Source organism: Corythoichthys intestinalis, chromosome 12 (assembly GCF_030265065.1).
Source record: "Corythoichthys intestinalis isolate RoL2023-P3 chromosome 12, ASM3026506v1, whole genome shotgun sequence".
NCBI lineage: Eukaryota > Metazoa > Chordata > Actinopteri > Syngnathiformes > Syngnathidae > Corythoichthys > Corythoichthys intestinalis.
In genome coordinates, this window is record NC_080406.1 from 30785709 (window position 1) to 30799189 (window position 13481).

The following is a 13481-nucleotide window of genomic DNA, read 5'->3' on the forward strand; positions in this document are numbered from 1 at the left end:
TGAAACCCCGGCAGAAGCGCCTGACCTGGGCTGCTGAGAAGCAGAACGGGACTGTTGCTCAGTGGTCCAAAGTACTTTTTTCAGATGAAAGCAAATTTTGCATGTCATTCGGAAATCAAGGTGCCAGAGTTTGGAGGAAGACCAGGGAGAAGGAAATGCCAAAATGCCTGAAGTCCAGTGTCAAGTACCCACAGTCAGTGATGGTATGGGGTGCCATGTCATCTGCTGGTGTTGGTCTACTGTGTTTTATTAAGGGCAGGGTCAATGCAGCTAGCTATCAAGAGATTTTGGAGCACTTCATGCTTCCATCTGCTGAAAAGCTTTATGGAGATGAAGATTTCATTTTTCAGCACGACCTGGCACCTGCTCACAGTGCCAAAACCACTGGTAAATGGTTGACTGACCATGGCATTACTGTGCTCAATTGGCCTGCCAACTCTCCTGATTTGAACCCCATAGAGCATGGGTGTCCAAACCTGTCCTCAAGGGCCGCTGTGGGTCCTGGTTTTTGTTCCTACTAATCGAGCACAGACAGTTTAACCACTGAAGTTTGTGCTAAAACAACCAACACCTGACTGCAGTCAACTGATTACACTTGTGAGACACCAGATTGGTGAAAAGATGTCGTCTTGTTTTGTAGGAATGACATCCAGCACCCACTGCGGCCCTATGTGGAATAGTTTGGACACCACTGCCATAGAGAATCTGTGGGATATTGTGAAGAGGAAGTTGAGAGACACCAGACCCAACACTGTGGATGAGCTTAAGGCCACTATCGAAGCATCCTAGGCCTCCATAACACCTCAGCAGTGCCACAGGCTGATTGCCTCCATGCCACGCTGCATTAAAGCAGTCATTTCTGCAAAAGGATTCCTGACCAAGTATTGAGTGCATAGCTGGTATAATTAATTAAAGGTTGACTTTTTTTGTATTAAAAACACTTTTTTTGTATTGGTCGGATGAAATATGCTAATTTTTTGAGATAGGGAGTTTTGGTTTTTCTTGACTTTTTTGCCAAAACAATCAATATTAAAACATTAAAAAGCTTGAACTACTTCAGTTGTGTGTAATGAATCTAAAATATATGAAAGTCTAATGTTTATCAGTACATTACACAAAATAATGAACTTTATTACAATATGCTAATTTGTTGAGAAGGACTAGTATATACATGATAATTCGGAACAGTATTCTATGATTCGTTTTTTTGGGGGCGGGAATACTATGGAACACTATGGAAGCCCTTCATAGTGTTCTACAAAGTTTTTGTTTTTAATCACGGTTTGTATTTTATTTTTATTTTTTTTTTAGGGATTGAGGTTTTAAAAAAAGTGTTTAGATACAGTATTGTAATTTTGTTAAGGTTAAATCACAATCGTTGGTGGTTTAGAACATGTTATCATCATTATGGTGTTGGACAGTTTTGGAAAGTTGGAAAGTGGAACCAGCGGCGTAAGTAGCGAGCAGCCATTTTACGTCGGAGAAATTGAGGCAAGGGATTTTCTCCACTAAAATAATTTAACTCGCTGGATCCTTGACGGATTTGCAAATGGTTTAGTATAACAAACCATATCAACGTGGTTTAATTTTGGCTGAACACTGAAAAAACGTTTTAAGGATAGAGTTAATTTACTGCATCGCTGACGTTTATGAAACATCAAGGGGTTTGAAAATCTGCCTTTTTTGAATGTATTTATTTATTTATATTAAACAACAAACATTACAACATAAGTGGCATGGTACAATGTTAAACAACTTTAAACGAAACAGAGAAGCCTAATTAATAATCATGAATATAACATCAGAAATTACAATTGCATATAACTGCAAAATAAAAAAAGAGAGAAAACTGAAAAAAAAAAAAAAAAAATTCTTGGGTCTACTAGCCAAGTCAAGCTCTTCAACAATTTCACACAATTTCAAAGCATTTTTTCCCTTCATATATTTAAAGAAGAAAAATAATGATATAATTCTTTGTGAAAAATATTAAAATTTGGAATAGATTTGAAATATTTATTCTTATGTAAGAAAAAATTTCCAAGACTTATAATTGTGTTGATGGCTAGGTCGTGCGATGACTCTAATACAGAGATACCATACAAAACATTTGTTCTTTGTGAAACTAATAAATTTGCCAATTTGGGAAATAACCCGTGATACAAATCTTCCCAGAATTAATTAATAAATTTACAATCAAAAAATAAATGGTCAGTCGTTTCAATGTCTTCATTACAAAAAAAATACAGTTCTTGCAGTTCAAATTAAAATGGAGCCTTAAAAATTGTGAAGAGGGGTACACTTTGTTAATTTTATAATGGACTTCTTTTGCCTTTGGTAAAATTGGAACCTTAAAGAATTTGGATCTCATAATTTCAACATCTTTTTTTAGAAAAAAAAATTGCATGATTGAAGTTCTGTTCTACGAAATGGATACACTTCGTCCACAAAAAATTTCCGAATTTTGACATTTGGTAATTTACAATCACTGATATTGTGTCCATTTAACAAAAGCGAAGGAGGTGTTGACTCTAGCTTCATTTGAAACAAATTATGAGACATCTTAATATTTCGACTGGGGTATTGCTAAGATTTTGATACTGCTTTTTATCAATCCAATTATGTTCGGAAAATAGGCTTTCAAAAGATGCTATATTTCCAGAATCATCCGAGAGGTGCATCACTGACCAAATTCCTACCTCTAACCAATTTTGATAAAGTATTGATTTATTTTTTAATAGAATACATCGACAGTTCCATAATGGGGTATTGTGGGGACTGAAATTGTGTTTATAGATCATTCTCCAATACTGCGGAACCTGTTGATGGTACGTAGATAGTTTCATGGGAATATTTTTAAGGTCAAATCACATCTCAAAAGGAATTCAATACCTCCTAACTTGTTAAAAATGTAGTTTGGGATGTGAAACCATAATTTGTTCTGGTTCTTCAAAAAGGATCACAACCAATTAATTTTAATAGTCCCATTAATACAATCAATATCAATAGCTCTAAGGCTCTAAGGCCTCTTTTCTCATAATCTTTAATCAAAGACATTTTCGATACATTTTCTAATGTAGTGTGCTTTTCTATTTCAAATGTAATTGAAATTAGCCTGATTTATTGATTTGATCACTTTTTTTGAAAGTGGTAGAGAATAGGCTGGGTAAATGAATTGAGAGAGGCATTCCATCTTCTTGAGAAATATTCCACTTATGATAGAGATGTCTCTTTGAGACCAGATATTTGAAAGTGATCTACATTTTTCTAAATTGTTCCAGATATAAAGCTTATTTAAAATTTCAGCATCCTTCGAAATGTGTATTCCCAAGTATTTAACTGTTGAATTTACTGGTATGTTATGAATTATTTTCAGATGAGAATCATGAATTGGCAACAAATCACATTTTTTAGGTTTAATATTAATCCAGAGGCCTTTGAAAAGAATTTAATTGTAAAATCACAATCTCCATTGACTACACAGTGACGCACTCTCCATGACAATCTGACGGCAGGGCACATCGGGCAGAAGCATGTTACCCACAATGCCCTGCGCGTTTACGTCATCTTTAAGGGCCCGGCATCCATGATGGCGGCGCTGGGTGCAGCAGAAGTCATCACACAGCTGGAAAGCGCTGCCAAAGTTTTAATGGTGAGACGTGATATGTTTTCATCACGGCCGACGTGACGCGAACTTTGCTCAAATGTTTCGAGGCTAGGCTAGTCTCGCGAGGGTTCCCTAATTGCCATCTTTTAATGGCGAGACTTTGAACCTGAGCGGGAACCGGAGCGATGCGTGGTCAAGCTGCTTCTTTTCACATTTTCCATCCCGAATTCTGGCCACGATATTCGGCCTTGGCTTGAGTTCAGACCCGCCGATACTATACCCGTTTGCCTGATTAACCCTTTGCCACCTAAGCCTATTTTGGCCGAATTTGCATGGCTCTGATGTTGTTTTTATATTTCAAAGAAAAAAAATGTTCACTATGGCCAGGTTGGGTCCCTTTTTTCAGGACACCATAACCTTCATGTCCAAACTGTTGCTTTCTTCACTGACCAATTATAATCAACATTTTGGACCCAAAAATTCCCAAAATCTTTTTTAAAAAATGTCCCATTGACAACCAAACATGCTCGACCAACCGTTTTGAAGCTTGATGATATTTATTCAACTTGTCAGGATAAACATTCAATAGAAAAAATAAGACTGAACAGTTTTATGTTTGACAATTCAATACAAACAGCAGGTATGTTCATATGCGGTTTCTTTACACATACTATGGCCAAAACAGGTTATATACAGTACAAAATAGTGAAAAAAATAATATATGGCGGAAAACACTCAGGTGACTTGAAGTTCCGCTCTGAGACACCCAATTTGACCAGAATTCAAAATTGTCCGATATGACGTGTGATACATCATTGGAAAGCTTAAAATCTCACTTTTCTTGGGGAAGAAAAATTTTGAACAGGAGGGCATTTGGAAAAAAAAAAAAAAAAAAAAATTAAACAGCAAAACCCTATCTGGTGGTGAGAACACGTGAGAGCAGAATTACAGACGCCATGACTTAACGAGATATTATCGCGTACTTATCTTGTTTTGATCCGAAAACTCCACGTGGCATGTATCACTGAGTGTCAAGACACAGCTGTGAATGGCCAAAGCTGGATTTTTGGGGGATTGTATGTGTGAAACATGGTAATATAACAAGGGTCGCGATGCAGAAATCGCAGACATCAAGGAGTAGTTGAGATGTTCTTTTTCATATATTTACCCTTTTAAATATTGTTTTTCAATTTTTCTTTGTTTGGATCGATTATTTTTCATCTAACATATCGGAGAAAATGCGATAGTAACAATAAAAATACAATTAACCGATAGTTATGAGGAAGATATCCGTGACTTTTTTACAGACACCAATTTTTTCATTGTGACATAATTTTTGTAAAAGTTTAAAATATGCGAGTGAATAATTTTTTTTAAGTCGTTTATTTTTTTAAACGAAATATTTGACATCAATTAATGATTCTAAGCTAAAAATGACATTTTGAATAATAAATATGATTACTTGTTTTCATGGGTGGGTTGAAACAAAAACGGTTGTGCGATGTCTGTAAACGGGGGTTTTCAGGGTAAAACGGGCAAATTAAAAATAGTTCTGGAGCTTAATGTGCCATGAATCTGCTATGGCAGCATATAGACATATTGTTCTATCAAACACAACAGTTGTTTTGGCTTAAAATACAGCAGTTTCTTTTAAAGAGAAGTGCAAGAGCAGAAACTGCTTTTTCAGTCTTGACTGTGTTTTCCGCCATATATGTTTGAGCGGGGCATGTGCGTTGTGCTGTATTTTAAGCCAAAAGAACTGCTGTGTTTGATAGAACAATGTATATGCTGCTAGAGTAGATTCATGGCGCATTATGCCCCTGAACTACTTTTAATTTGTCCGTTTTACCCTGGAAAACCCCGTTTACGGATGTCGCGCAACCGCTTTTGTTCAACCCAGCCATAAAATGAAGGTAATAAATTATATTATTCAAAATGTATGTGATTTTTAGCTTAGACACATTAATTGATGTCTAATATATTGTTTAAAAAAAGACTTTAAAAAATTATTCACTCGCATATGTTAAACTTTTATACAAATTATGTCACAATGAAAAAAATGGTGTCTGTAAAAAAGTCACGGATATCTACCTCATAACTATCGCTTAATTGTATTTTTTTTCTTACTGTTGCATTTTCTCCGATATGTTAGATGATAAATAATCGATCCAAACAAAGAAAAATTGAAAAAAAAAAGTTTAAAAGAGTAAATATATGAAAATGAACATCTCGACCACTCCTTGGTGTCTGGGATTTCTGCATCGCGACCCTTGTTATATGACCATGTTTCACCAATAAAATCCGCCAAAAATCCGACTATGGCCATTCACAGCTGTGTCTTGACATTCGATGATACATGTTACATGGAGTTTTTGGATCAAAAAGAGGTAAGTACGTGATAATATCTCGTTAAAATCATGGTGTCTTTAATTATGCTCTTGCGTGCTCTCACCTTTTGTTAGGGTTTTGCAGTTTAATTTTTTTAAATGCCCTCCTGTTCGAAATTTTTCTTCCCCCAGAAAATTGAGATATTAAGCTTTCCAATGATGTTTCACACATGCATATGGACAATTTTGAAATCTGGCCAAATTGGGGGTCTCAGAGCGGAACTTCAACTCACCGGAGTGTTTTCCGCCATAGATGATATATATATATATATAATCTAACACAAAAAGGGTTTGGAGGATATATTTTTATCTTTTTGTACCCATCACCTAACCAAAAGTATATACATGCAATCAAGCTTCTCGAACACTCATATCTATATACAAATTGAAAAGTTTGTTAGTGAAGGAAAAAAATCAAATATAACATTGAAAAAAAGTATTTTCAAAAATATTGACAAACTACTTCAGTTCAATTTTTTCAGGAATGCGACTCAAAGTCTCTTCTTGAACAGGACACGGAGCTACGTCACACAGCCCACACTTCCGCCGTTTGCGCACTGCTGTCAGCCTGTCACTCTTCTAACTCGCCAACTCATCTGAGGAAAACAGCGACAAATGCGGCTCATCCTCTTCCTTGAGTTGATGAAATAATACGTTTACAGCGTTTGCTTGTGCTAAATTTAGTTTTTGATTCATTTCGCACGTTTCAAAGTTGCTCGCTCAATCCAACGGGCCGTCGCTCGCTCCCATGCCTCCCTTTCCTTAGATGGTGCCTCGCTCGGCAAGTTATTAAAAATTTTCACATTCGGTTCGTCCTTCTTGACCTCACAATGGCTCCTGGGATATGTAGTCTTTCGTGCGGCTTTCGGTTTGGAAAATGGACAAGAAATGGTGGAAATATGGAGATAAACACATGGTCCATGCAGCGTTTTAATGCTTATTTATTAGTGCAATAAAACTATAAAACTCAAATGACATTATCTCCCGTTTTACTTGGTCGAGATTGACTTCAGATAAAAACTGGTGTGGACCTCAACTTCCGCACTTTCAAATGAGACCAGCCAGCGGCATGTGGGTGACGTAATTACAGCGTGACGAGGCTTCGGAGATGATATGCATAAACGTGTCACCGCCAACACGTTCGGTGTTAAAGGGTGAAACATTTAGTAGATACTTAAGTATCCTGGAGACCTCGATGCTAACCGTTTAGAGTTCTAGACGTCCATGGAGCATCCCAAAGCTAACCGCATGCTCCCCTGAACTTTCCCTAGGTATCGCCACCTTTTCATATAGACCAGAACAAAGTCGCTCCCTCCATAAAATAGCAATATACTGTAACTCCCTAAGCTAATTATATATACCTCCCAACACATGTCAGCTTTTCTGTGAGAGAAAAGTCAAAACATCAGAAAATAGAATTTAGTGTCACACAGCATGATAATTTTAATCTTATCACATGATCAAACATTTTAATGAGCTTGATTTAGCATTCTAACATGATAAATTTTATGTGTTAATGTGTTATAACTAGGGCTGTCAGCGCGATAATTCTAACGGGCGGTAATTAATTTTTAAAAAATTAATCACGGTAAAAAATTTGACCCAATTAACGCAAATGCCCCGCTCAAACAGATTAAAATGACAGCACAGTGTCATGTCCACTTGTTACTTGTGTTTTTTTGGTGTTTTGTCGCCCTCTGCTGGCGATTGGGTGCGTCTTATTTTATGGGTTTCAGCACCATGACCATTGTGTAATTATTGACATCAACAGTGGCGAGCTACTTAGCTAGGTCTAGATGTTCAATGTATTTCTTGTTGTAGTTTGTGTTTTTCTTTCTTGTGATTCTTTTCTTCTGCTCCCCCATAACCCCTCCCTGTTCGCTGCTTTGTCATAATAAACGAGGTTTGTTGAGTGATCACAATGGGAGTATGTCAGACTCTCAATGTGAAACATTAAAACTGTTCTGACTATCCGGGCACTTAGACTTCCATACTCTGTGTCAAACAGTTGAACAGGACAGGTTTTAAAAAAAAAAACAAAAAAAACAATGGCGAGCTACTTTATATTTTTTCATTGAAAATTTTACAAATTTTATCAAAACGAAAACATTAAGAGGGGTTTCATATAAAATTTCTATAACTTGTACAGTACTAACATTTATCATTTAAGAACTACAAGTCTTTCTATCCATGGATCGCTTTAACAGAATGTTAATGTTAATGCCATCTTGCTGATTTGTTATAATAAACAAATACAGTACTTATGTACAGTATGTTGAATGTATATATCCGTCTTGTGTCCTATCTTTCATTCCAACAATAATTTACAGGAAAGATATGGCATATTTTATAGATGGTTTGAATTGCGATTAATTACGATTAATTAATTTTTAAGCTGTGATTAACTCGATTAAAATTTGTAATTGTTTGACAGCCCTAGTTATAACGTTACTATTATACATCAAGTACAGTACATGTGTTTTTCTCGAACGATGCTGATACCGATTAGTAGTACGTACAGTGGGGCAAATAAGTATTTAGTCAACCACTAATTGTGCAAGTTCTCCCACTTGAAAATATTAGAGAGGCCTGTAATTGTCAACATGGTTAAACCTCAACCATGAGAGACAGAACGTTGAAAAAAAACAGAAAATCACATTGTTTGATTTTTAAAGAATTTATTTGCAAATCATGGTGGAAAATAAGTAATTGGTCAATACCAAAAGTTCATCTCAATACTTTTTTATGTAACCTTTGTTGGCAATAATGGAGGCCAAACGTTTTCTGTAACTCTTCACAAGCTTTTCACACACTGTTGCTGGTATGTTGGCCCATTCCTCCATGCAGATCTCTTCTAAAGCAATGATGTTTTGTCGTTGGGCAACACGGACTTTCAACTCCCTCTGCAGATTTTCTATGGGGTTGAGACCTGGAGACTGGCTAGGCCACTCCAGGACCTTCAAATGCTTCTTACGAAGCCACTCCTTTGTTGCCCTTGCTGTGTGTTTGGGATCATTGTCATGCTGAAAGACCCAGCCACGTCTCATCTTCAATGCCCTTGCTGACAGAAGAAAATTTTCACTCAAAATCTCTCGATACATGGCCCCATTCATTCTTTCCTTTACACAGGTCCCTTTGCAGAAAAACAGCCCCAAAAGCATGATGTTTCCACCTTCATGCTTCACAGTGGGTATGGTGCAATTCAGTATTCTTTTTCCTCCAAACAAGAGAACCTGTGTTTCTACCAAAAAGTTCTATTTTGGTTTCATCTGACCATAACACATTCTCCCAGTCCTCTTCTGGATCATCCAAATGCTCTCTAGCGAACCGCAGACGGGCCTGGACGTGTACTTTCTTCAGCAGGGGGACACGTCTGGCAGTGCAGGATTTGAGTCCCTGGCGGCGCATTGTGTTACTGGTAGTAGCCTTTGTTACTGTGGTCCCAGCTCTCTGTAGGTCATTCACTAGGTCCCCCCGTGTGGTTCTGGGATTTTTGCTCCCCGTTCTTGTTATCATTTTGACGCCAAGGGGAGAGGAGGGAGTTGAAAGTCCGTGTTGCCCAACGACAGCCCCAAAACATCACTGCTCTAGAGGAGATCTGCATGGAGGAATGGACCAAAATACCAGCAACAGTGTGTGAAAAGCTTGTGAAGAGTTACAGAAAATGTTTGGCCTCTGTTATTGCCAACAAAGGGTACATAACAAAGTATTGAGATGAACTTTTGGTATAGACCAAATATTTATTTTCCACCATGATTTGCAAATAAACTATTTAAAAATCAAACAATGTGATTTTCTGTTGTTTTTTTTCCCAGTCTGTCTCTCATGGTTTAGGTTTACCCATGTTGACAATTACAGGCCTCTCTAATATTTTCAAGTGGGAGAACTTGCACAATTAGTGGTTGACTAAATACTTATTTGCCCCACTGTAGTTCAGGAGGCTCATGATGACCAGTATTTGGAGTCGATAGTCATTTTCAGTGAAAGTGTGAAAAACACGTTGAAGAATATGAACAGTTTAAATGGGTAAAGCATGTTTATTTAACCAAACAAATTATTGATTAAAAAAAAAAAAAAAAACTGCAAAATGAGTTAAGCTTGCAGCAACTTTTGTAAAGTTGCTTTGGTAAATAAGCTAGTTTTAAACTGATGTACCTTCAAATTTAAAACTAGCCCGATGTGCATTAGAAGTGCAAATGTTGGCCCCTAGATTCAGCCCATCACAATTAGTATGTCCTGACGTGAAATTGGTGGTCTCAGGATGTTGGAATGGAACTCTATTGGAATTTCGACCAATATTTGTGTCTTTTATCCTTCCAAACTTTTACATCTTAATTTTTATAACTTAACCACTTTTCTCAAGTCATTTAACCAAAACAAGTTGTTTTTTGTGTTTTTCAGGCACCACCGTCAATGGTGAGCACAGAACAGCGCCAACAAGCCGAGCATGTCTTCCTCTCCTTCAGAAAGTCCAAGTCACCCTTTGCCATTTGTAAACACATCTTAGGTGAGGCGGCATGATTATCTTCTTATTAATATACCAACTTCAGTGTCAAGCAACTCACGAAAAAATATTTTTCAACTGTTGGTTAAAAATGTTTGAATAAAACAGAATATAGCCCTTTTCAAGTATTTTTTTATCTGACAAAAAAAAAAGGAAAACTATAAGTAGCCATATTTTTTGAGGGGTGGGGGGAAAAATAGTTTGGAACCCACTACAAAAAAACTTCCACTTTTAGGTTTCCATGTTAGTTTTTTGAGCATGCTTTTATTAGCAGACCCCTCATAAGATTTGAGGAAAAAAGGCAAACTTGAATCAAGTTGTAAATTTTTAAAATGTATTTTTATAACGATAGTCATATTTATATACAGTATGTTAGTAATCTTTTTGTAAAAGATCAAGTCATTTGATTTACCAAAACATGCTCAAAATCTTACTTGAAGTCATTTTATAAAGTTATTTTTCCCAAGTGTTTTTTTTGTTGTTGTCATTTTCGTCCGGTATGTTTTTTTTTTTATTATCGAAAAAGTCATATTTGTTTTGTTGTACGGCTGTCAAACGATTAAAATTTTTAATCGAGTTAATCACACCTTAAAAATTAATTAATCGTAATTAATCGCAATTCAAACCATTTATAAAATATGCCATATTTTTCTGTCAATTTTGTTGGAATGGAAAGATAAGACACAAGACGGATATATACATTCAACATACTGTACATAAGTACTGTATTTGTTTAAAAAGACGATAAATCAACAAGATGGCATTAACATTATTAACATTCTGTTAAAGCGGCTAAATGGCTAGAAAGACTTGTAGTTCTTGAAAGATAAATGTTAGTACAAGTTATAGAAATTTTATATTAAAGCCCCTCTTAATGTTTTCGTTTTAATAAAATTTGTTAAATTTTCAATTAAAAAATAAACTAGTTGCTCCGCTCGCTCGCCATTGTTGAAGTCAATAATTACTAGGGCTGTCAAAATTATCGCGTTAACGGGCGGTAATTAATTTTTTAAAATTAATCACGTTAAAATATTTGACACAATTAACGCACAAATGCCCCGCTCAAACACAATAAAATGACAGCACAGTGAAATGTGTACTTGTGTTTTTCGGAGTTTCGGCGCCCTCTGCTGGCTCTTGGGTGCGACTGATTTTATAGGCTTCAGCACCCATGAGCATTGTGCAAATTATTGACATCAACAATGGCGAGCTACTAGTTTATTTTTTGATTGAAAATTTTACAAATTTTACTAAAACCAAAACATGAAGAGGGGTTTTAATATAAAATTTCTATAACTTGTACTAACATTTAACTTTTAAGAACTACAAGTCTTTCTATCCATGGATCGCTTTAACAGAATGTTAATAATGGTAATGCCATCTTGTTGATTTATTGTTATAATAAAGAAAATAAAAGTACTTATATACTGTATGTTGAATGGATATATCCATCTTGTGTCTTTCCATTCCAACAATAATTTACAGAAAAATATGGCATATTTTATAGATGGTTTGAATTGCGAATAATTACGATTACTTAATTTTTAAGCTGTAATTAACTCGATTAAAAATTTTAATCGTTCGACATCCCTAATAATTACACAAGGCTCATGGTGCTGAAAGCCTGAAACCCATAAAATCAGTCGCACTCAAGTGCCAGCAGATGGCGACAAAACACAAGTAACAAGTGGCCATGACAATGTGCTGTCATTTTAATCTGTTTTAGCGGGGCATGTGCGTTAAATGCGTCAAATATTTTAACATGATTAATTTTTTTTTTTTAAATTACCGCCCGTTAACGCGATAATTTTGACAGCCCTATTTTGTTGTAGAAAAAAAGTTGCACTTTTAGTAATCATGAGTTTAATATGTATTATTTTCTTCCTCTTTTTTTCCCCCCCTCAAATGAACACTCATGTGATGTTTTCACGTCTATTGAGACTCATTTTTGGGCGTGTGCGCTTGGTGTTTCAGAGAGCAGCAAGGTGGATTACGTGCTGTTCGAGGCAGCCACCGCTATCATGGAGGCGGTGGTGCGGGAGTGGATCCTGCTTGAGAAAGCTGCCATCGAGTCCCTGCGAGCTTTTCTGCTCACATACGTGCTGCACAGACCAAAGTATGGAGGCACTACCAAAAAGATCCAGATGTGTTGTTAATATGGAAACTCAAAACAATTTTATGTTGTTGATTCAGCTTGCAGAAGTACGTGCGTGAACAGATGTTGCTGGCGGTGGCAGTCATCGTCAAGCGTGGCACCCTAGACAAAACTGTCAGCTGCAAAAGTATCTTCCTGGAAGTGGGCCAGCTCATCAGCAGCGGGAACCCTAATGTGGTAATGCCCACTGCAGTTAATCGGATGGCCACTAGGTGGCGGCGCAAGGTTGGATTCTGACTGTGTTTTGGTTTAATTGCAGCAAACCCTAGCGTGTTCCATTCTGACCGCCTTGCTCAGTGAGTTCTCCAGCTCCAGCAAGACCAGCAGCATCGGGCTCAGCATGGAGTTCCACGGAAGCTGCAAAAGACTCTTCCAGGTTCAAATTCATTCAGTCATTTAAACAAAGCAAATCAACATCTTGATATCTTGGGCACTAAAACAACTGCAAAGTGAAGTACATAGGCAGGAACCAACAAATTAGTTTTATGGGTGTTGTGAATTAAAAATAAAGTTCATGTATTTCATGAAAAAGATAAAAACAAAATACTTAATTTAAAAATATATCAAATGTTCATTAAAAATCAAGATATTTTCAAAATAAAATTAATTTTAAAGATACTTAAAAAAATTTTCAATTGAAAATATATACTCTGTAAGCTGTAGCTAAACTGCGGGCCAAAAGTATTGGCACCCCTGCAATTCTGTCAGATGTTCAGTTTCTCCCAGAAAATGATTTCAATTACAAACGCTTTGGTAGTAATATCTTCATTTATTTTGCTTGCAATGAAAAAACACAAAAGAGAATGGAAAAATCATTATCATTTTTGCGCA

General features: G+C 36.4%; 1 protein-coding gene across 1 annotated transcript in view; it reads left to right on the forward strand.

The window, feature by feature from the left end:
- The first annotated feature begins 3522 nt into the window (after positions 1-3522).
- Positions 3523-13481, forward strand: part of xpo4 (exportin 4) — a 63101-nt gene continuing 53142 nt past the window's right edge. The window contains exons 1-5 of the mRNA XM_057853125.1: positions 3523-3649; positions 10393-10498; positions 12470-12611; positions 12689-12827; positions 12910-13026. Coding sequence (XP_057709108.1) covers positions 3584-3649; positions 10393-10498; positions 12470-12611; positions 12689-12827; positions 12910-13026 — 570 coding nt within the window. The 5' untranslated portion in view covers positions 3523-3583. The remainder of the gene's footprint in view (positions 3650-10392; positions 10499-12469; positions 12612-12688; positions 12828-12909; positions 13027-13481) is intronic.